The sequence below is a fragment of the Diuraphis noxia genome, unplaced genomic scaffold (assembly GCF_037042655.1).
Source record: "Diuraphis noxia isolate RWA-SAM2 unplaced genomic scaffold, SU_Dnox_SAM2 contig0003, whole genome shotgun sequence".
Lineage (NCBI taxonomy): Eukaryota > Metazoa > Arthropoda > Insecta > Hemiptera > Aphididae > Diuraphis > Diuraphis noxia.
In genome coordinates this window covers 45,341,992-45,369,096 of record NW_028301713.1, presented here as the reverse complement: position 1 = coordinate 45,369,096, position 27,105 = coordinate 45,341,992, and the positions used below count along the sequence as shown (strand labels likewise).

Here is a 27,105-nt window from a genome sequence, read left to right as displayed (position 1 = left end):
CAAATTATGATGTAATTTTTATGCAATCTATTAAGTTTGGTGTATTTATATTATAATACTGATGTATTACTGTATTAGTTATAAATTTATAATGTGTACCACCTATTAACTTATTATATTATTTAATATAATTATGACTTTATAAGTATTTATGTATTGACAGTATAGTGAATTATGTATAGACGTTTTAAATTTAATAGTAAATAAAATTCGATTAGAAATATGAAAGTATCATGTATCTTGTATCTTTTCTACATTCAAAATGTATCTTGTATCTTGATACACTAAATGCATGTATCATGATACTTTTTTTGAGTATCTTGCCCAACCCTGTCTAAGAGGACATTTTTGAAATAAAAATAGAAACATTTTTGATACAGCACTTTTAAATTTCTAATAATTTCCTTTATTTGAATATACCACTATAATATAATAATGATTAGGGCCCAGATTTAAATGCAAATTGCATACCTATTTTTTTGATTGATCTTAGACAATGCTTTCCAAGTACATATTAATTCGCTTCACGTAACACGAGTGTTTCAAAGCTAAACATTTTATAATTGCTTTTTTAAATATTTTAGAGTTATTTTTTCATTTTTAGAATTATTAGGTCATTGTTTTGATTTTAAATGCATATTTGTTGAATATACTATACTTATACAAATTTAGCGTAATTATTAATGTATATTTTATAACCTATATGTTTAGAATGAATAATACTACTCAAAAACATATGCGTGTCAACATCATAGCAGCATCAAGTCATTTTTTCCAATTTTCAGTTTTTTTTTTTCAATAAAATAATAAATAATAATTGTATTTTATTTATAAATTGTAAATTAAAACACCAAATTGTATACAAAAAATATATATATAAAGACGAAATTTTTAAGGTCATTTATGTGGTAAAATCCATTTTTAAGGATATTTGTTCTCATCGGAACTTACGCCGATGACACAGCCATACTTGCCTCAAGGGTCAACCCTATCCTTGCCAGCCATCAAATCCAAACTCACCTAAACATCCTTATGCCTTGGTTCAATAAATGGCGAATTAAAATCAATGAAACCAAGTCATCGCATATAACATTTTCCTTAAGACCACATGACTGTCCGCCGATCATCATGAATAATTCCACTATTCCTCACTGCAAGACCATCAAATATCTCGGTCTCACTTTCGACAGAAAACTCACATGGGGTCTCCAGTCCCCACCTCAAGGACAAACGAAAACAATTAAATAGTAGACTTCACCTACTTAGATCCTTACTAAGATCTAACACCAACATTCAAAACAAAATCCTTATATACAAATGCCTCCTCCGACCCTTATGGACCTACGGCATCGTACTTTGGGGCCCAACCAAAAAATCAAATGCAAACACGATCCAAGCATTCCAATCAATTTGCCTACGTATCATTGCCAAAGCTCCATGGTACGTAACGAACAAATTACTCCACGATGACCTCCAAATCAAAACTGTCCACGACACAGCCACCAATTTCTACAAAAGATTTCATGGGAAACTCCTCATGAACCACAACCACCTCATCTCTCAGCTGATCTCAAAAACTCTTTCAGACAACCCCACAAGACGTCTCAAACGCAACTGGTGCAGAGACCTGCTTAACCATTAAAATACACTTATATAAGTCATAAAAAAAATATTTTAAACTCTTTGTAAAAGGTGACTCGACTGCGAGTCTTCCTTCATGTCACTCAAAGTCTTTATATTATTCTTATATCATATTTACTTATTGTATATAATGTACAGATTGTAAATTCTCAATAAACGCCATAATTTATATAAAAAAAAAAGGATATCTGTATGGTTTAAATGCATTTTAATCCAGGTCCCAATAATGGTCCACAGTGATGTAATGTATTATACAGCACGATATAATATTATATTTTAGAAAAATGTATAATTATATATTTATAAATATGTTTTCTGAAAAATGTTCATAACATTTTTTCTGACATACCGACATTTCCAATTCAAATTACTGGTTAGCAAAAACTTATTTTCTTATTATTTTATATTAAATTGCGTTATTTTGTGCTTATTTTTTACACAACATTTTATTTCCAAAGAAATAAATGCTTTTATAAATATATTTTATAAAGATAAAGTGTAAAGAGTACATACAAATATATAAATTGTATCATAAATATTTAGTAACATAAATACATAAATAGTTAATATTATTATATTAGTCACCTACTGTGTATTTTAATTTTCTATTTCAACTTATTGGTTTATTTAAAATTATTTAAAAACAATATATTACTTAGCGACATTTTTTATATTATAAGGTTATAAAGTTATTTAACTCTGAATCAGTTTCAATGTGACATTAAATTAAAACATATAAAATATAAAATATAATTTTTGTCAATAACGAAATATAATAAATGCCATCGTTACCCATGGAGTAAAAAAGTCATACCAGTTTATAAAAATCAAATAATTATGACATCCTTTTGATTATTTTACTAAATAATTACAATAAGAAAAACAATTTTCTCAGATCATGGGTTTATTTAACTTTTATTTATATAATGTACAATTATATAGGTTAACAAGTTATTTGCTTTTAAAATACTCCAAATACTCAAAATATATAATATACATATCATTGTGAAACTTAAAGTATAAAATATATAAAGGGGGTGGAGTGGCCGAGCGGACTAAGGCGTCGGTTGCGACGCACGCAGTCGCCGGTTCGAATCTCGGTCACGGGCGGCATCGCTCTTTGGGCATTTCGCGATGTCTGGAGAGAGAGGCCGCCGACCCCCAACCGGGCATGGCAGAAACCCACGGGTGCCCATTCAAAATTCTGCCAAAAACCCACGAGTTAAAACCTCACAGTTCCTTCCCCTACAGTTCCCCAGGCTAATGACCTCAGTTGTCGAAGCCTTAACCATAAAAAAAAAAAAAAAAAAAAAAAATATATAAGGTGATTTTATCTAGTCTCACACTTAGAGGTACCTAATTCCCTTTACCAGTGTATAGTTATTTAGGGAACCTCGAATGATCTAACTAATATTTTAATTTAAAAATAAGTTGTAACTATATAATACATATAATTCAATTTTCAAATGACTCTAACTAGCTTTAATATTATTTTAGATCTTACAAAACACCCTAGATAATATTGTTACTTTTAAATATGATTACCTGCAACATTTTAATTCACTATTATGTTAAAGCTAGCAACAAAACATTAGTTTTACCGTACGAAAATTGTCTATGTTGTATATTTGTAAGACGGAAACGACGGTTACAGGGTTGGCATAATAATTCGGTTAAAACAACGACGAGTGTTCAGAATCGTCTCAAAGTTTACTAATAGAGTAATATATAATATATCATAATATAAACGTAAGACACGCCTATGTATACTATGACAATATCGTATTACGATCGTCATTATTTACTTTTACCCACCCTTTTACATCCCTTTTCGCAACCCTTTGTATACAGCAGGACCACCAAGACCGCGTCAGGTGTACTGCCTTCATTGACTATAATATCGAAGTGTATCGGTGTTGATGTATTGGACGAGGAAAACTTTGGGACTACAATCTTCGCCCCGGCACACCCTTCCGTGTAATCGCTAAATTTGGAGTCGTCACCACAAAACTTTCTTAAAACTGTACTTACCGAAATCGGCAGTGATTTGTTCGCCGCAAAACATGGACACGAACAACAGTGCGTACACCAATCGCGTCTTCGCATCACGCTTGTCCATCGTTAGCTGCAGATTCAAGCTGGTGCGCCAACGCACACACACACCGTCTCCGTGTCAAATACAGTTCATCAAGGTGGTTACCAATAAAATTCACCTGTAGACAAAATTTTTACGTTTGGTTAAATCGAACAAAATTACATATAGGCACAACAGTTTCGAAGAGGTGTAGGCATCAAGTTTTCAAAACATAGTATGTTAATTTATTTCTTCATGAATATTCATTAATATTATAATGCACACTTTCTACTTACAAACTAAAAAATGCTGAATTAGCAAAAAAATAAATGTTAATTACGCAAAAACGTTGTTGGATAGTAAATGTACATAAAACAGATTTTATTATGAGTAATATACTGAGTAGATATCTATGTAAAAAAGCAATTCAGTATAGATTGCGGTTCACTTTGGGTTAAAATTACAAATTACAAAAAATGTTCATAAAAGTCTAATATTATTCAAAATCAAATACCTATAATTTTAATGAAAAAATTTTAAAATTTTTTTTTCTGTTACATTCAGAAAACTGAGTACCTACCTACCTTTATAATGTATTTAGATAGTTTGAGTAAAATATCCGTGAAGCTTTTATAGCACCATGTACATTAATTTATACGAATAATTCCAAAATATTATCAAAAATTTATCATACAATTTAATTATTTGTTTGCGATGATTTTATTTAACATAATTTCTTAGATGAAGTGAACATTTTAAAATCAATTATCAATATTTTAGATTGAATTAAAATATATGTGTATATTTTAGGAGTTAATTTAAATCCTTGGTCTAAATAAAACCAATATTGTTAATACATCATATGAATATCAATTGCGTTGTATCAATAAATGACGGATTTTGTTTAATCTTTAACGACCAAAACTCAGTATAATACCTACCTTTTTAGTATGAATCTCTAAGGTGATATTTTAGTTATAGTCAGAGTTCTGCAGGGTTTTATAATCATTATATAGGTAGGTACTTCTTGAGAATAATATTCAGCAATACAACATTTTGTTGATGTAAAACAAAGTAATATAATTATATGCATACAATAATTATAAATTAAAATGAATATAGACAACTTAAATAAAAAAAAAAAGTTTTTTGTTTGATCAGATCAATGATCATGATATTTAAAATAATTGGTATTCGCGCATGGATAGTGCGTAAGTCATGTTTTCAGTACATACCATTATAAAAATTAACTAGTAATGGTTAATGAATGTTATATTTTTATTGGAAAAAACTACTATCGAGATATACTTTATATTTTACAATAATTCATTATGATGTGTCTTTTTTTGATTAGGTACCTATCTAACCTAAATCTTGAAAACAAAAGAAAAAAAAGCGGGTAAGTCGTGGATGTCGCTCTGCTGTACAGTAGGTTACTGTAATGGATGGGATTAAATTTGAATGCAATGATAAGCATCATTGTATACGAAAAACGATTCTGAACGGAGATGATTTGTCAGTCTAGGATATATTATATTTAAATATTGTCATATAGGTATTCTATTTAGAAACGAATATTTTATTTTTCAATTAAGACGCATTTTGCATAAGGCATGGTTAATCAATTTTTCCAAAAACATTGCATGCAGTTATCATAATTCATAATACCTTATATTAGCATAGATATACATATACCTGGGTTGAGGAAAAATCGTTATCATTACGCGATTTCATAAAAATTTAAATCTCAAACGCTCAAATCATATAAAGAAAAACAACAATCTAAACAACTGATAAAATTTTCAAGTATCTACGACTTATACTTTTTGAATAATAACAAATATTTAAAATCGTTTGAGGATAAATCGTTATCGTTACGCTATTTTGTAAAAATTTGAAATTCAAACGCACTTAAAATTTTTCCTATAATGATGCTTTGAGTTTTCTCTATAGCTATTTGAAGGAAAACTTATGGAAAACTTAGTGTTGTATTTTTAATTCTTAGTTATAAACGCAAAAAAATTTTTTAGCTACAATTATAACAACTCGTAAGGAACCTTGTATTAAATGTTCATGTTTTTTTGGTTGTCCATCATGTTTATACCGACACTTCAAAAAAAAATCGAAAATTTCAGTGGTCTATAAATAACTCAAAAAAGTCGAAAATCTTTGAAAATTAAACTGTATATAGATATCACTAACATTAACATTTGGTGAAAATTTCAAGTATTTAAAGTGATTATTTTTTGAATTACAACCATAGAAAAATATCGATTTGGTCGAAAACTGGTTTTGCGTAAAAATTCCCGTTTTTCTGTCATTTTTTTTTTGTTTTTCTCAATTTTTTTGAAAACTGTTGGAAAATGTTTACTTTTGATCTGTATAATGCACCAAGGATATTCACTTTTACATCGGAAACCACCCCCAAAGTTTGAAATTGAAGCATTATTTCGACTAGTTATGCTGTACACAGACACAAAACAAACATAAAAAAAAAAAACACACATCATTGTAAAATCAATATATTCATCACTTCGTTCAGAATCTAAAAGATGAAATGTATGGAATAATATTATGTACCTATACTATGAGTGTTTGATGTAATCAATTTCGGTTGTTTTTTTGTAACTAAAATACAACTTAAGATAATTTAAATGTTTGATAAATATTTTCAGAAAATTAACCATATAATTTCGATGCTTCTAGAATACTTCAAAACGTTCAATATTATTTTAAGTCGAAATATCCATATAAAACAACCATGATAGCTTAATATTTTAATTTATGATATTTCATTCATTTAATTTGTGGTTTGGTATAACAATATAGGTAATACTGATTGAAAAGTTATATTTTATGTGTTACTCACAAGTCACAATATTAAATTCTTGTTTCTATCCTTTATTAATTAGTATTGATGAAGTGTCTATACATAGATATTATAGAAACAGCTGACTAACCGCTTAAATAGCGTTTTTGGTTTATAATAAAATTAATAAAACATTTAAAACACGAAAAATAAGTGAAGATCCGACTAAAATATAATAAACATTTTTTTTTGTAGATTTTACATTTTACTACAACAACGTATTGAATTCTTCTGAATAATTTTTTACTATTTGTTTGTTATTACTTCTAACTTCTATGGCCCGATTGGAGAAAATATAATAATATTATTATGTGGACGATTACACATAAAATAATTATAATCAATAATCACGTCAAACATAATATAGATAATATTAGATAGGTACTGAATAATGAATAGACAATGGAATAGAGCAGAAAGGCAACAATGAACCCCGGGAAAATAAGATGACATTTATAATGGTTTTTTCTTTACATCAATACGATATGATAATACAAAAATAAAATGGTTTTTTTTTCGAATCTATTCAAAATAAAATAATATAATATATTTATCAAACAAACTCTAAATTATTCCAAATTTTCCAAAATATAGTAGTACACAATATATATATATATATATATATATCGTAAAATAATTGTACTAATTTATATATTATTAGTGGTTTTACTTATTTCTATCGAAGTTAAAAATGTTTACCGATCTTTAAGTAATAAGTAAATACAGAACCCAGTAAGTATACCAGTATACATTATTATATAATATGATACGCATGAGTATTGCTCTATTTCTCAATAATACGTCAACAACAAGCAACAATCAGCAGTCTCGTAGAATAATATATACATTTAACTTCGATAATATGAAGTAATTTACTTTTGGTGTTCATTTCCCTGTAAATCAGTGTGAAAACGTGCTCGTACCTCGTATCTCATCAAGAGCCAATTTTATTTCTGTATAGTATTTCCAAAAGTTTTCAGTTCGTTAACTGACAGAATTCATGGTTCAGTTTCTTCTCTACAAACACCGGATGACCCACGAAATAATATTTTAAAGCTTAAATAAATCAGGATACACGGTATCATATCGATCTGGTTAAATGACAAGATAAACTATGCAACCTCGTTGTCGTCGCGTCTTTGTTACTATTATTATAAATGTTTTATGTATAACGGACGTATTTTACATTAATCATTAACCGTTGAATATAATATATATATATATACGATTTTCAGTTTATTTTTTGCCCAGTGCACTCGTCCCAAACGTCCGAACTATTCTGTGGTTGAGAATTCCAAAAATGTCAAGACCATTTCCGAGTAATGTACGCATCATCTGAAAGGACCATGTTCGACCGCAAAACCACCACACACACACACACCAGTTCATGCGTCGAAACTAGGGCTCTTAATTTTCAGTGTTTATAGCTTGATATTAATTGTTAACTATTGTATGTATGTATTGTCGACGTGTGAAATTCGTTTCGGACGAATTATTATTTATAGAAAATAGATGAGTAACTTAAATTTAAAACAAATTTTGGGTACAAAAAGTGCAAAAATTATTATAAAATGGATGGTAAACCATAATAGAGGATATATTATGACGTGTTGATTATATTATGCCTATATTAGACCTTCAGTGCACATTATGTGGTTTAGTCTAAAAAAAACGAGTATGATACAAATATAGTTAATAATAGTTTTTAATTGTATATTGAGTTGAACATTTTAACAAGGTCTCAAACAATGCAATTTGTAGTTACAAGATTTGCGTTATTTTGTTTTAGTGTAAAAATTGTTATTTCTATACTAACGATTTAACAAGCACGTGATTTTTCGTGTGATCGAAAAAATTATGTAATTTCAAAAAAATAAAAATCTATAAAAAATATTTTCATTAAATTTCCTATAATGATATATTTATAAATGTTTAGATTAAAGTATTGAAAAACGAAGTTCAATGTGGCCTATAGAATATTACCACTATTAGTTATAAATAAATTATCAAATTCAATTCAGTCTACATGGCAGTATTATTTTTATTCCCGTGAGTGTATTTTGTGGACAAAACGACATTGGTATCATGTCTCTTAATAACTACCTACTACATGTATACAAATAAAACAATTTAAAACTTAATTACTTATATTTTTATTTGAACTTCAAAACAGCTTATTGGTAAATCCAATTCTTAGAAACATTTTTATGGTATAAACTTTTATCTGAGTCAAGTAGTTTATTTGTTAATAGTTTTTTTAAATATCAATATTCCGCGAAGTACCTAATTAGACTAAAGTTACCGACTTAACGCTTAATCAAAATGTGAAATCATTACGATTCACATTATAAGATTTTATAGAAAACATAATTTTATAATAATATATGTCTTATTATATTTATATAATAATCATATATATAATTTTATAATTTTATAGGAAAATAAATTGTTATTTTATATTTATATATTATATGGAATAATTTTAATTATATTGAAAAATATTGTATGAACTTAATTTATAAAAGAAATTAATTCATGATTTATGCATGACCAGTAATTTTTAAGGACTATTGGATACAAGAAATTATCTTTAAATAATATAACATAATATTAAACGCTTTCCGTAATTATTATTGTCTTAACAGCTTTGCGTAACATAACATATAAATTCTCGGTAGACATGTGAAACACAAAAATAGTCTTCCCTTAGCCATTAAAATTCTCAAGAGACCATTCTGGAAACAATTTGATTTCAAACGTGTCCGCATAATGTATATTGAACCAATAAAATATGGTAGTGAATAAACTTGAAACAGTAATGGTTTTTTCGTCCACTTCATCCGAACTCGGAACGATAAAGCTTGTGTTATTTCCCAAAAATAAACTAGGATAGTCAGAAAATATGTTACACTTAATATAGTACCTATTATGCATCTTCTAAATTCCAGAGCACTTAATTATATGAATATTGCATTTTTAAATTATGATAATTGTATAATAAAATACACAATATTAGAAATGCAGCCACATACCATAGGTAAGATCAAAAAATAAATTTTCAATCAATTAATTTACTATTTTTAGAACCAATGTTTCAATCTGAGAAATAGGTAAACAAAAGCTCAATATTTAATTTAAATCTGTGTTGTAACGCTTGTAAGTTTACAATTTGAAAAATCTCATTCGTAGTTTTAAAATTCTATGGTAAAATATGTAGATAGTTAATGCAATAATTGTTTTTTTTTTTTTTTGTTATAAACATAAAGTGTGAAAATATAATTTTTATATCTAATATTTAATATGAAATATCCTAAGAGTGAAATTAAATTATATGATTCACTTAAAGCTATTATAGGATGTGATTGAATTTAATAATATCATTTTAAGATTCGCATATATTTAAAATATGAGTAATTAATACATTTCATAATTGAAATATGATTATAGGGTTTTCCATTACCTACCTTCGGAATAGATATATTATGTGAGTTATTCAATAATCGAAAAACCTTCAAAATGTATCATGTTAACTATTATTAGTGTTTAAAGTATTAAATATTTCTTGTGAAACATTGAATTTTTTTCGAATATAAATATTGATGATGATTATTTATCAATAATCTAACCAAAGGAAACCATCACTAATGGATAATTAGTGATGGTTTTCCTAATATTATAAAACATTGAAGGTTGTTTTTGACAATTACACAAAAAATAAAACTTATCAAAAAAAAAAATTATTATAATACTGGAATATTTCACAATTATAAATTTCACGAAATTTTCAAACATTTAGTGTAATAACCTGCACTATGATTCAAAATTTCAAAAATTTCAAAAAAGTTACCACTAATAATTTTCAGTTAAAAAGGAGGGGCTCTTATTTGAAAAATAGAATTTGGGATCGCCACAAGATACTCTTTGAATAGCACAAAAAATATTAGAAATTTGAAAATACGGTCTTTAAGTCTAGTTAAAAATTCTAAAATTCAGAATTTGAATAAATTTACAATTAAAGGAAAAATGGGAGTGATCATGCTTGAAAAATCACCCTGTATATAAGGTTGTCAGAGTTATTATAAACTTAATTTTGTGTATTATAAATTATATTATAAATATTATAGCTTATAATATTACTATATTATTATATTCACATGTAATATAAAATCAAATGACCTGGCCACAGAAACTGACAATCATTTAATAAACAATATTTACCTGCCTTATAGGCTATTGCATTATTTATGGATTCAAAATAGATGCCAATATACGAAAACTAATAGAAGATATGCAAATGGATTTTCTTTGTTTATTAATTATAAACTACTAAACCAATAGCATTATTAACACGTAGGAAATTTATCGTGGAAAACTTGATTTTTAATTAAAACTGTTCTTACGCTAAGCCTAACGACGAGGACTAATGTTGTGTGAAATTACTGCGAGATATACGCGAAAATGTATAGTATAACATTAGTGTGCTCCACGAAGTCCAATAAGTTTTTGTCAGAAAAATCCATTATATAAAGATTACAAACAAGATAATTCATCAATTTAAAGTTTGATTTTTTTTGTCTAATAAAGATGCTTAAATACTAGATTATATGTCACTAGCTTTAAACTAAAATTATTTCATGCTATATAATATATCATAGCACACAATAATAGAATTTGATTTTCCATTCTTAGTTTATAATATAACATATAGAATAAGTATCGATCATAAAAAATCACACATAATATGCATATTATTAATTACAATATTTTAAAATGTAAAATGATTATAAAATATTGAACGAAATTTGAAATCAATATGTTTTTTTAAAATGTATACCGTATTATACGATTATGGTTTAACACTGAGTTCACCGCATTCAGTGTGTTACCTTGCCATAAACACCAACTAAATTTGGTTGCTGGTATTACTTTACTAAAATATTTTAAAGTAAAATATGCAAAAAATAATTATTTAAAAATCTTTCTTTGGTTGATACCACCTAATTTTCTATTTATTTAGTCTGAAATTTAAACAGCGTTTTTCATAACTTTCAAAAATTAAATGATATTTGCGTTGAAAATTGTCAACATTTTAATTTAATCAATAATGTTCAAACTTACAATCTACATACCTCCCTACAGTATCGCTATTAGATCAAGAATAAGATTTTGGTATAGATCTGCTTATAACCAATTAATAAAATAATTATTAATGCAATATCATACTATATTATTATAATAATCAAATTTATAAAGTTTAACGAAAAATAACTTAAAATAAGTATTTACAACGTGTCGTTTGTTAATTAAATTCGGATGCCACATATTATATGCAAATATTGTTAATTTATATTAACCGTTGAAATACGTTTTCAGTACAATATAATATACAGGTATACCTACCTAATAATGTTACCACATGGCATATACCATGTCTCATAAATAAGTATATATTTTACAATTATTGTTTATGTATCGTATTGTGTAAAAGCAGTCACTCTATTCTTTGTGTGTCGTACATAAGCAATTTTTCATTTGATGACAATCATAGAAAATATTTTAGAATTCCATATACAAAAAAAAAAAAGTAACCGGTTACTATCTAACAACTAATAGGTACGATAATGATGTTACATTATTAAGCTATTGAAGTATATGGTCCATTCATAACATTTTCCAGTCTAAACTGATATTTTTCTTTTCTTTATACATTTTTTTGTGGTTTGTAAACACGTGATATGTCGTTTAGATTATTGACATCTGCATAATTGACAATTAATAAGTAGTTTAATTAAATATTATATCTTTAATTTACATTGCCTGTGTAGTTATGCCACAGCTATAATATTATTATATGAAGCCTAGTTTTTAATAAGTGCCTATATAATATTATTACCAACACTGAAAAATTAATTATTATTTTATGCTGTTTTTATTTCCATAAGTGATATTACACATTGTGTGGTGTTTATATTTCTTATATATTATTATGTAACTAAAACAGATATAAAAATATCATTTCATATTTTCCCCCCAATAATATTCTAAAATATGAGTAGATACGAATATTTTCAGTCATTTTACAGGAGTTCAAAATAAATAGTATTAAATAAATAAATAAAAAAGTTATGCTAACTGTTACAATTTTTTTTTGTGTATTTTTAATTATGATATAGTATTACTTTTATAATTATAAATATTTATTTAAAATAACTTATAATATATATTAATTAAAAAATGTACAATCCAAAAAAATAGCAGATAACAGTTTTAGAAAGTTTAAGTATAAAATAAAATATTTAAAGAACTGAACAAGTGAGGAAGTACCATTCACTAACAGCATAGACACCTAAGTCATCTAGTTTTATTTGATTATCTTGATAAGTTTAAAATATTTATTACTCTTTATTTTAGAAAAATGGCAATTCATTGTTATTAATGGTAAATGATAGACCTTAAGGTTGCAAATTTTTATTTTGAATGCATATCTATTTTAATTTGATTTGTTGGAGGCGGTTCACCTCAAAGTAAAAGTCTAGGTTAATTATAAAATACCAAATCATTTTTTTCACACACATAACATAAACAAATAAGATAAGGTTAGGTTTGTACATTTTTAAAAGAATAACGTAGAACTACCGATATAATACTATAAACAACTAATCTTAAATATTTGATACAAATTACAGTGTTTAATGTTAAACAATAGTCATAACTCATTACATAAGTGGGTATTGGTTACTTATTCCATAACATCGTAAATAATATAACAAAAGTTCTTTTTGTTATAATTTATTCGATTTGTGGTAAAATGAAATTTAAAAATACAGGTAATTTCTTCAGTCATGTGTTTTTACTATTTTTTTAAAACATGTCATAAAAATATGTTACTGTCGGCATTGGGGAAAAAATCAGTGTATGTTTATGCAAATCCCAAAACCCTTAAATTATAATATAGTTTTTATACATTAACTATACAAAAAAAAGAAGTTATTTTTAACTTTGTTTTGCCTAATATACTGCAGATAGTTACCAATTAAAATAATAATTGTTAATATCATAATATTTAGATTTTGAGTATTAGATCAACAAACCTATAACTTTGTGTTATTCTTGTAGTCAATTTCCAACTACCAAAATTAAAGTAAATAATCTTTTACTTTCAGTAGCTTCGTTTTTTTTGCCATTTGTTCGTTCAATGTTCCACAACCTTTTATTTTTTTATAACGTTGGCTTTGTGCCATATCATTACGACAGCTGCAGTGTCTAGCTACGACGTCAGAAACGCTGTGGATTGTTCTCCACGTCATCCATTATATTCGCTTTGTACTTTATTGCTGTTTATAATAAACCAAAAAAATAAAACGTTAAAAAATAAAAACACTAAGAACCCAAAATAAAAACAAATTTAATTTTCTTGTTAATTGTAAGTACAATTGTGAAAAATACCCAAAATTCCAAATATTAACATTGCAATTTGGTTACAGTGTTAGGTAGTTCTTGATTGGCAAGTTTTCTATTTTTTCCTCCTTTTTTCCCTATTCAAATGCCATAAAAAACTCAATGACTTTACGACGTGAAATGAATAATAGACCAGTTACCAAACGAAAAGCATGTTTTACATCTGTGTACTAAAAGTTTAAACTAAATTGTATAAGCACATTCAAAAGGCCGTATATAATATGTATTATCGGATCTTAGCTTATATTTAATGGAAATGTACAAATTACTTTTTATTCAGGCTTTTTCTACCTTTATGTAATTTTAAATTTAAAATTGTAATAGGGACTACTTATTTAATATGTTGATAATTTCAGTTTTTTATTCACTATGAAAATATTCTAAGGTATATGCTATTTTTTTTTTTTAAATACGTGTGGTAAATGGTAAAAATACAAAAAATTATCATGATTTAACATTATTGAAAAACGATTTATCATGAAAACATTCTTGTAAATAACTAGTAGATAGCAATATTTATATATTTATCAATTAAGATAAATTATTAATTCCCAAAGTTCAAAAAAATTTTTAAATTTCCCTGAAGTTGGGATTTATAAAAATATCAGTAAAGTATTTTTTTAACGCAATTGTTTTTTCAACACAATATGTATCTATTTTAATTAGAGTTATAAAAGTTCACTCTTCTGACATTTAAGTATATTTTTTATAGCTACGATATTTATCATCTTATATTTAAAGTATTTTTTAGATTAGGAATGAAACTGAGTTAAATTTACATAATTATACTAATTTTAAAAACATTCTTAACTATTTAAACTTTTAAAATAATTTCAATTTTTCATTAACCACATTTCTATTTCATATTATTGATCAATATTTTGTGATACATATTAAGTTTATTTTTAATATGCTTAAATCAATATAATAAAATACTTTATATGGTTTTATATTTATTGGGTGTATACTGTATTTTCATTAATATTACAGCGTGACAAAACGTTAGTACTTTTCGATACCCACACTGTGGGCCACACATCATCTCCACTTACTGATCAGTATTCAGTATATCTGTATATCTATACATTATCAATTTAAGTGTATAATACATATACAATTACATATACCCAAACTTTTTTGTCTCACGGCACCCTTTTTTGAAATAAGAGGTTTATATGGTACCCCTCATAAAAGTAATAAAAAACCAGAACAATTTGTAATAATATATACTATGAAAATATTTATTTAATTTTAATTATACGCATATGTTTTAAGACATTAGTTAAATTAAGTTTTAGGTATATATTTATTTGTATATATTAAACTAATGGGATGAATGATAACATTCTACGGCAGCGCGGCACCCCTGTAAAGACACTACGGCGCTTATATAGGTATGTTAATATATATTCGTTTTTGGAAAAAGTATTTATGACCAATGCAATTATGAAAACAGGAAATTAAGTAATATTTGTTCCATATGCGGTTAACTCATTGATATTAAATTCATTGAAATTTTATGTTTTATATTTAATTTTATTGTAAAATTCTTTTAATTAAATACCTATGAATACGCAATACCATTCTGACTAGTAGTAGTCTTACAATATTACCTCGTGATGAGAATTATTTAGGATTTGATAGGGACATTTTGATTGAGAAGTTTGGATTTTCAATATTTAGATACTTAACAGCATGTGTTACCCGCATAAGTTATCTCCATCTCACTAATACATAACATTGAATTTGTTTCAATTTATTTTATTACACTTACAAAATGTCATAACTATTACAATCTATAATCAATAAAAGTGGCTATAGTGGTCTCAACCTCAAATTACCAACGATCCATAGGTATACTTCAACGACTAAGGTTCGTTTGAAAAATACAATTTGTATTATATTATTCTAAATCCAAAATAATTATTTGAAGACAAAATGTATTTCTTTTATTGATTATGAAATGATTATTTTAATATGACTTTATTTAATACTTATATATTACAACAATGTACGTGTAGATTTTTTGTTTTGATAATTATTTATTTTTATTTTCTAAATGTTTGAAACAATACATGTTTCTTGCGGACCGCACATATTTGAGACTTTCGCTCATTGGTAATTAACCAGTGGTGTATCTAGAATTGTTTTTTACATTAAACATTGAACAATTTTCGGAGGGAGTTACGAATCCCTATAGGACCCCTCCTGGATACGCCACTGATAATTACATCTAAGAAATCAGAAACGTAACATCTAGGGCAGTAGTTCTCAATTTTGTTATGGTTATCAGCCACCTCTGAGGATCAAAATATAATATATTACTCCCTACTACCTATAATAATTATGAAATAGGTGAAGTATTATCTAAATTGAAAAATAAAAAAGCGGATAAGTCGTGGATGTCACTCTGCTGTACAATAGGTTAGACAAGTGGGTTACAGTAATGGATGGAATTAAATTTGAATCCAATGATATTATATCATTGTATGCGAAAAACGATTCTGAGCGGAGACGGTTTTTCTGTCTAGGATATATTATAGATTATTAAAATTTTTCAAATCTTAGATTTAAAAAGGAAATTTTTTATGAATTTCTGGCTTAAAATAATTTGCGATTTTTGTGATTTTTACGTATTTTGTCAAAATTCAAACTTTGAATGCTTATAAAAAAAAAATTGTGACTATGAATTTCTTTTATTTTCAACTGCTATTGTAACAACATGTAAAGAGCCTTGTATTATATTTTCAAGCTTTTCTACCCAACAAATACATTTTTATCGATATTAATTTAAAAAAAAACTAATAATGATCGAAAATTACAAATACTTATGAATAGTTCAACTTAAGTCGAAAATTTTTGAAAATTGCATGATGGATAGAATATACTTATATAAACATTAGGTGGAAATTGCATGTATCTATGGTAATTTTTTTTAATGTTACCTACATCAAAAACCAAAATAGATTTTGTCGAAAACTGATTGTGCGTACAATTTTTCGTTTTTCCCTTAATTTTTAGTTTGTTTTTCTCGATTATTTAGAAAAGCATTTCTAAATAATAAGCTGCCCCAAAATGTGATGACAGACACGAATAAAAAAAAACACACATCATGGTAAAATCAATACATTCCTTGCTCCGCTCAGAATCTAAAATTTAAATGGGTGTTGAAAAAAATAATGAGAATGATATATTTATATTGAATAATATTGTTTATTTGAAAATATAACATTTTAATTTCGATTAATAAGATGGTTTAAGACTTGATGATTCCGAGTTAGTCTATTGGTATCCTCTGAACAAGTTTACCACTCTCCATAACTCCTCTACTACCCACCTAATCACCGGTGGACGATATCATCCATGTCAACAACCACTTGTCTCCATAATTGTCGTATTATATGGGATTTCTGAAAAATAGCAAACACATAATTACCACCAATCATCATAGCTTTTCAAAATTTCGTCTCGTTTTGATTTACTCATGAGTGAGCGGCCCGTGGCATGACGATATGATAGGCCGATCACAATAAATACTATACATTAACTCTCACTCGTGTAGACTATAATGTGAATGTTTTATTAGTGCGTTAACTCTGATAACACCGGTGTGCACGATTTCCGCTTGAAATAAACCTGGTGCGTATATTGCGTCACGAATATTATTATAATAATGACGTTTTAAAACGTTATCGTGCGTATATTATTATTTTCCGCATTATCATTATAATAGTATAATAATATATATTATATACCTACATTATACACATTTCACGTATGTATGCACTACTCATGTACACTATGTCGCGGTCGTCGCCGTTTTCGATAACGATGTTATTGTTTTACGCAGAATTTATTAAAAGTTATCCCTTTGGGAAACTTTTGGCTGTTAAAATATAAGAGTTCCAGTATGAATTTTCGACTGTAATACATAATACGAGTATTGTACGGGCCGGGTACGAAAAATTATAGGCCATCACGCCCGGTCACCAAAATACTTCCTACGCACTCTGTAGTCTGTACACACCGACCGACCTGAGTTATATATTTAGTTGTGTTGTATCCCAACTAGCATTGGTTGGGTTTGCCGAGCAAATACTAGTGAGCTGTGTACTGTAATGATGTGTGAGGTGTGTACATGCGTGGCTTTGTATGCTTAAAAAATATTGGACAGGTAACTCAAATTAAGTAGATGGTAATTGGTAATGGTAAAAGGTTTATGTTGTATTGCTGTATAATTCACACATTTAATAAATTTGATAATACACAATATTAAACGGCACAACTTAATCGGTGCAGTGCATGCTGGGCAGCTGCTGTTGTCACCTGTGCGCTGTTCCTTTATAATTGACATACAAAAATAATAAGTTAACACAATTTACACGAAAAAATAATATAAAATCACTAACTATTCGAGGCAGACAATAATTTATATATGGTGACGTAATCATGGGAGTGTACTACGGTGCACTTGCATCCCCTGGTATTATGTTGCAGGTGATATGCTTTAGCACCTGCAGATGCTGAACTTTATACCTATTAAAATACAATATCAACTATATTTCATTGATTTGTTGAATTTTTTTTTAACTTATTTAAAAATGTTGTTATCGCTTTAAAAATTTCATATTAATATTAAATTTTTATATATATAATAAATCATAGTACAGATACAGCACATATGGTATATATAGGTATCTAAATATTTTGATATTTGTTTATGTTATACTGTTATCAAATATAAAAGTACACGCGAGCAATGCAATTAGCTTTAAATATGAGTAATATGAATTAATCTGTCATTGCGATTATTGGTCCGATAAAAATGTTTCACCTGCTGAAATTTAATGCAATTACGCCAATGTTTATATAGCAATAACTATATATAGGCCTTATGGGTAAATAACAATACAAATACGGTTTAAATAAATTACGATCGTACTTCTGACGATACTATAACGTAACAATGTTTGAAATAACACGTCGATTAACGGATATATCAACAAATAATCAAATATGCAAACGGCTATTAGAGCGGTGCTAACAATATAATATTATATGACAAAAAAAACATTGATGATCTCGAGCCAGATCACAACATATAAAAACAATATAATTTTATATTACCAAGGCGATTCGCGCCTACAACGCATAATATAAGAAGGAACGGTGATTTCCAATAATTTCGCGTTAATGGTAATTAAGGGACTACGGGCACGGCACTCCGGTGGCCCATGCTGGATCTCGAATAATATGCAAATAATCTACATGTTATAGTTACAATCGATAACAAAATATAATACAAAAATAAACAATAATAATGTGTGCGTGCGTGTGTGTATGTTTGAGACGGTCGGTGGCGGGATATAATATGGTGATACGGCGGCGACAAGTATTATTAAAGTGTATGCACTCATGTGTTCGTTTGTGCGGTTCATGTACGTATTAATGGTATTAAATACTAATACAATATAATACGCCGTCGTGTTATTGAGACTTGTGCCAAAGCAATATAACATTTATGTGTAACAAATAACAATACAATATAAATAATATATAACAATATATTACAATAATTCCAGCGTTTTACAAGTTATTATAAATGTTTTGAATACCATCGTCACCATAAATGCATATAATATATATATATATATATATATATCATAGTTATGGAAACTTGTATTATTAATTGGATAAGCGATTAAAGTAGTTTGAATTAAGTCTGTGGGGAGATAACGACACGTATATAGAGGCATTCTCGAGAAAACTTCGTCTCCGGGTACGATGTTATTATTAGAGTACAATAATAGTAATAATAATAATAATAATACTAACAATAATATTGGGAATGCCCATACAAATACATACAATTTATATTGATACATAAACTGATTACATGCCAATTATTTTCTTCGTCCGTCCCTCACATTGTAGGTACCAGGGTTCTTTTATAGAGTTTTAAACAGGTATACTAACCATGTTAAATATAATAATGTAGATAATCGAGCAAATTATTCGTTCGAACAATAATATTATTGCCATGTTTACTGAAACGTGCCGTTTCGATAAATAGGCATGCTTGCATTAATTAATTTGGTTTTTGGAAAATTAAACAATTCTACGGATATATTTAATTTATTTACTATCATTATTCTTAGTAATCTGATTAGGGACATGCCTTGACGTAATCACGTAATATATCATTTTGATCAAAGAAACTTTTTTCCTTTATTTTTTAAATGTACAATCTATACAACGTCTGCACAAAAACTAATAATAAGCTTAATATGTGATTATAAAGGTATTATAATAGCATCATTATCTTTGGAAGAAGTCGCTCACTGATGGTACTTTACAGGAGTATATATACTACATAGGTATATAATTTTTCCATGAAAATTCAGTTAATTTTTTCTAATGGCTTATAGTGTTTTCGATTTGACAAAATAGTGTGCACGGAACTTTCACTAACACTATGCGAGTGTTGCACTAGTTTTTAATAAATCGAATACAATGAAGTGTAATCATGGAAAACAAAATATGTTGAGATGGAAAGAAATAAAATTGATTATGAATACTATTTATAACAACGGTATAAATTTAACATTTTAATAATTTGTTCATTTTTTTATATTTTGTTTGCAAAATAAATACTTACAAGTTAAAACAGTCAAACAGTATATGCCAGAATGTCGTCCGATTCCGATGTTGAAACATTTGACGTAAGTAGTTTTCATAAGTAGGCAAAGTTTTAAATTATTAATCATTAGGTAATCATCTATCCCAAATAATTTATTATGTTATATCAGAGCTTTATATGTCACATAAAGGCATAAAGCCTATTATGTAGTAATGCAAAGGTGCATACCTATATTGTATAATAAATTTAAATAGTTGGTGTACTCGTGTACTGAAAAAGGATTAAATGTGTGGTTTTTTGTATCCATCTACACCTTACTGTTATCGCGTAAAATAACGAGTAAGAATGTGGTGTTATAAAGTGGTATTTAACTATAAATCATTTATTTTATTCAATTACTAATAAAGAATATTATACTTCTTTATTATTACATACACAGAGCCGGCGTTACTTAATATTTGTGAGAGGTCATAGTTAATAAAATTAACGACTTCAATATTCATGCACAAATATATTCTAAAAATTGTTTCTTTCTGCGCTCAAAATATCAAGGTTTCATTTCTACAATTTCTTACTATATCTATTTTGGTTTTAAATGGGAATCTTATAATAATGAATTAAATAGTATTAACCATTCATTAAAGCATGCACAGCTCCTAGCATTTGCAGATGATGTTAAAGTATTCCATCGTATCGACTCTTTAAACGACCGTCTTATCCTACAAGATGATCTGAATGCAATATTGTTGCATGGGCTAACAAACTAGGATTGGACTTCAATATTGCTAAATGTCACCATATGACTTTTATTCATTAATTTTAAGCCCGTATTATATGCTAAATAAATAAATAAAACAATAACTACCTATTGATTATAAGTTATAATAAATAAATATTATTGTGTGCGTATTCTTAAGTTTTTCGTAGGAAATTCAGTTGGGCAGCACATAGAGGGTTAATAGGAATTTCTATTTCAAATGATTTTCTTTTACACGATTACCACAATGCATTTTTATTTCTTGTTTATGACAATACATACTGGTATTTTTATTTATTTATACTGTATAGATTTGTCCTAAATGCTTTCAAATTTTTGATACAAGTACATATCATGATTGCCAACGTGCCGACACTACAAAAAAGTAATATTGCTATATTATTTTAATATTACTTTTATTTTGTGCTACTGGTATAGATCTCATAAAATAGACAATATTGAAGTCGCAGGTTTACAAAGGTAATAACTAAGAATTAATATATTATTATTGAATAGTTAATTAATTGATTATAGAAATCTCTGTGTAAGTTATTTTGGATCTTTATATTTTTAAAATTGTGTAATGCTTCAATAGGTCTATGGCTCAAAACATTAAAGAAACTAGAAAGTAATAATGACTTGCTTGCAAGTAATGCATCGCTGTTAACAGGTTTTATTTTAGATTATGCATATCTATATATGTTAGACTTCTGTTACTATTCTTCAGCTGGGAAAGTGTTCTGTGAACAGAGGGAATGAACATAGGGGCTAAAATATTGGCTTATTTGGTCATAATGTTATGTTCTATTTAATAAATAATATAAATTTATAAATATTTAAAATATACATTATATTGTGTTTACAGAGAATATTACAACACCTGTCTTAAAAAGTGCTTGGACAAACGAAAATACAAGTTTTATGTTGGGATGTTACCATCAATATATGGAACAAATTGGTCCGATGAAAAAATTTAAAAATAAAAAGTGTATGCGGGTGAAAATTAAACATGACATTGAGGAAAAATTTAACTACTCATTCACAGATGTACAAATAGAAAATAGATACAAAACAGTTTTGAAAAGAAATAAAATATCAACTAAAAATAACAACACTACTGGATCTTCTCCTAACTTTAGTATGGTCGATGATGAGTTCGCAAAAATTGCTTCATTGGACGACTCTATTGAGCCAGCCGTCCAAGTTGGTAAGTCATTAAAAAAACTGGAACATGATAGATATTACATTCTTATGAGTGTTTAAAAAAATTAAGTTTTTAAAAGTAATTTATATTTTTTTTTTCTTTTTAAGGTTTATCGAGTTCTGGACTCAAACGAATAACGAAAGACGTTATTATTGCACCGAAAAATGTGCCAAAGGTATCGAACAAAATAGTTAAAACTTCTGTCATAGATGTTTTAATTGCTATGCATAAAGAAAAGGAAGTCAATAAAAAACAAAGAGAACTAAACCGTGAAAAGCGTCATAATGAAAAAATGGACTTGCTTAAAGCCCTTTTAAATAATAAGTGAAATTTTAGTATGTTACATATTTAAATTTTCTACATAAGTTAACTTACTGTAGTTATATTTCTTTATTGGATAATAAAACAAGTGTCATTCCTATTAAATGTTTGAATTACAATAAGTTTGATAATATTTGGCGCTTTGCCATTCCTTTTGTACGGGCATCTAAAGATCTTGGATTTAAATCTGCTAATGTTATATTTTGAGGTTCTTCTTGTGGTAGTTCTGTAGTAATAAAATTATCTTCCTCTGAACACATATTGTGTAAAACAGAACAAGCCAGTACAAAATTGGCGTGCAATGCAAAATCCAATTTTAATAATTGACGAAAACGGCTTTTTAAAAGGCCAAAAGGGTTTTCTATAACTATTCTTGTTTTAGAATGATTTTTATTAAATTGTTTTTCGTTAACAGTAAAATTAACATAATTTCTATATAGGATTATTATATTCTCTTCCAAAGGGTAAGTTGAATCAGCTAATATATGATACTTGGATCCACACACTTGATACAAATATTGGTCTTTATAAATAAATTACATTTGTAGTAGAATCCGTGCATCATGCATTTTACCAGGTGTCCCAATGAAAACATCAAGACATTTTTTCTTAGCATTACAAATAGCTTGAAGTGTTATAGAACAATCATGGTGCCTATTGACATATGTAGATCGAATTTTATGTTTGGGTTTCCTTATGCTAATATATGAACCATCTATAGCTCCAAGAATGTTTGATATATCATCAATCTAAAATAAAACATTTAAATTGTAACGGTTACACTTGGAAGATTTATGTTTAAGGTTATAATAGCATACACCACAAAATTTTCTCAAATTTTTTAGATTCTGTGTAGAGTAATGAAAAATAATACATTTTTACAATGATGTGTAATTTTACTTTCTAAATTTTGAAAAATTAAATAATTTGGTGAATAGGAAATTAATAATAACGTAACTCAGTTATAAGTTAGATTTAATATAAGATTAATTAGAATAGATTCAATTAAAATTAAAATTAAACATTTCCACTACACTATTACAGTGACCCATGCCACACCTAATTTACAGCAGAGCAGTACATACCTGCCCACCCTTTGTTGGTTTTCTTTAAACTATAATTTTAAATGTAGCGATATCTTGTAGCGAAAATTAGTATTATTAACATTAATTAGTTAATCATAACCAATGTAGGTACCTTTTAATAAAAAATCCATTACTCTTTCAATTACATGAAAACATGTAGATTCTCTACTATTAAACACCTGAGCTGTTATTCTAATAACGGTTTTATTGCCAGCAAACCTAATAGAAAAAATAACCAAATTAATAATACAATACAAAGACTGATACTAGGTATATGTATATTTACAGCGGTAGTCAAATGATTTTGTTATGGGGGATATAAGACTGATTTGCTAACATACACTAATAGATCATTAAAAATATAATATATGGTTATCATTTTATACCTAAATATATGTAAGTTATCATAAATATTGAAAAAGGGTCATGGAGAGATCTATCTCCCATTTGACCACCCCTGTATATTTAGAATAGATCAATATTTATAAAATAAATTTTATAACTTTCCATAGAAACATCAGTATATGTGCTTCGGCCGATACTGTTTTTTTTCCTGAAGTGTATATTGGATAAAAATGACTCAATTCAAAATCAGATATTATTACTGTAACACGGGAAAGTCTAAAATTCCTCTTAAAGTAAAAAGATAAAATTTGAATCATTGAATTATATGTGTTAAAATTATGTATGAAACTACTGATAAGTAGTCTATAATAGGTCATACTTCATCATCTATAAATTTGAGCACAACCCTTTCTATAAAATCTTTGATTTTTGGTTTTGAATGAACATAGTCATTAGAAAATATAATGCCAAACCATTGTTCATCGTCAGAGGAGTCGGAAGAAGATGATGATGATAAAATACCCGAACTCTCTAATATGGAAAGTTGCACATATTCATACTAAACTTTTGAGTGTGAGGTATACTAAATACTCGTATTATAAATACTAAAGCTAAGCACTATAAAGACATACAAATTACAAATTGGATCACTACCTAGTACCTATTTCAAATATAGGGATTAGGTTTACTAATTTCTAAAAACCTACTAAAATATAATAAGTAATAAATAATAATAATTAACTAATAATTATAACATGATTACCTAATTAGTAATTAGTTTAATTAAGTAATTAAATAAGTTAATCATGAACTATAGTATATTATTATCAGATATAAATATTATAATCATTATGATAATAATATGATAAATAGGAAATTAGATATTAATGAACTCCGTTATAGAGAAAAGTGGTTCATAATTATAAAGTGCATTTATTGCATTGACAAAATTGGTGGTGCAGAAAGTGCACACGAGTGTTGTCAGCGCAATCAAATCGAATACAAAACACTGCACCAGTTCACTGAAATTTTGGTCAAACCGAATACTTTTATGCACTCAGTGCGCACAGAGTGCAAAAAGTGCGTCAAATCGAAAACGCTATTAGAATATCATTGAGGTTTCATTATATGATATGATAACATAATTAAAAGTATGTGTGTGATGATTTCACCGTGTATTTTTTTGGACGAGATGCTTAATAAGAATTAAAGGTGTGACATTGATTTTTATTATTTTATAAAATTGTTTTGGATGAAATTAACATCAAGAGAGGTTTGGTGATTTAGGTATGTGTGGATATTAGTAGTAGCTTATGCATATGATATTTTTTTTTTGATTAAATTCAGGTGGTGGAGCCGTCGGTAGAGTGGTAGCTGCGCATACGGCCATAATCATGAAATATAATATTGCGTTATACGACTTAGCACCTTTAATGACTGTTGTATTTTTATTCAAGTGTGTAAAATTTGTGTTATTCCAAAAATATTATGTCAATATTTATTTATAATTTTGATTGATAATGACTAGTAGTGGTAAAGTGGCCGAATTTGGTTTGACTGTAGTACCTACTATAGTAGATACGTTAGTAATTTTAAAAGTATTGAAACTATTAGAATTTTTGATTATTGTGTTTATTTCTTCACAGGATATTGAGGGATAAATATATTTGTTATAATAAAATAAATTTTTTTTTGGTTTTGTTATGTATGAAATATGGTAAAATTTTTGCAGATTATTAAAATATAACAAAAAATTGTAAAATACTTATAGAACACAAAACCAATTTTGACCATTTATTAGTGTAGTTCAACAACTAATAATATTTTTCAAGTAGGTATACTTAAAAAAATAATGCTTTTTACCGTTAATAAAAGCAGCAAATAAAAACTAGTGAATAAATATAAATGACACGCGTAGGCGTAGTAGTACTAGTAGTAGTACTTATATTAAGTATATATATATATATATACAAAATATATATCTATCTATCTATTAAAATATAATTTTATTCGTTTACATATTATACTTAAACAAATATTTGAATTTCAATATAACATAACATTTGATTTCTAATACATTATTTAGATAGGTACCAGGTACGCCTGTAATTCGTGAAACAGCATGAAAATTATTTATTTGATGAAAACATTACCTAAAATTAATTTTTAATACTAATGTGCAATCTAGTTTAAAATACTATTAATTGAGTTAAAACTCAAAACATCAGTTCAATCAAAAACCATTTTTTCAAACTTATTTTAACATTATTATAATTAACTGTTAGTTTATAAAATATGTTCTATTTATAAGTCCGAAGTTGGATACAGTTGGCTTGGAATACTTGTATGTGTGGAAAGGATTTGTCATTAAGATCCCGGATGGTCAGTGGTCGCCTATCTGGGAATTAGTAGCACTGGCCAGTGTTGGCACTCAAATCACCTGTGAATGAAGCCACTGCAGAAACTGCATACATTGTACCACACCAAGTCACATAATACGTTCTTCTTTTAGTGAACAAAAAATGTGACACCCTATTAATGTCAATCTGTAGTTTTTGTTGTTGTTTTTTTTAGAGCGATACATTTTTTTCATAATATGTATTTTTTTTATTATTTTTTTTTGTAAAAAACTTTTAGACTATATTATGTTATAACTGTTATAATCACTAAAATTATTAGCATACGTTCATGCTAATTGTGACATTTTTGTT

At 27.2% G+C, this 27,105-nt stretch overlaps 2 protein-coding genes across 4 annotated transcripts in view; one reads left to right on the top strand and one right to left on the bottom strand.

Moving 5' to 3' along the window:
* The window catches only part of LOC107173679 (limbic system-associated membrane protein-like), a 209,983-nt gene that overhangs the window by 93,640 nt on the left and 89,238 nt on the right, over positions 1–27,105 (bottom strand). For all 3 annotated transcript variants that reach the window (XM_089222762.1, XM_089222763.1, XM_089222764.1), the window contains one exon: positions 3,673–3,854. In XM_089222762.1, the coding sequence (XP_089078888.1) occupies positions 3,673–3,760 (88 nt within the window). In that variant the 5' untranslated portion in view covers positions 3,761–3,854. The remainder of the gene's footprint in view (positions 1–3,672; positions 3,855–27,105) is intronic.
* On the top strand, positions 20,732–23,028 carry LOC149057439 (uncharacterized). Its single transcript, XM_089223412.1, has 5 exons — positions 20,732–20,764; positions 21,974–21,983; positions 22,035–22,088; positions 22,305–22,646; positions 22,751–23,028. Exons 1-5 carry the CDS (start codon positions 20,732–20,734, stop codon positions 22,969–22,971), a joined length of 660 nt encoding a protein of 219 aa, XP_089079538.1. The 3' UTR covers positions 22,972–23,028.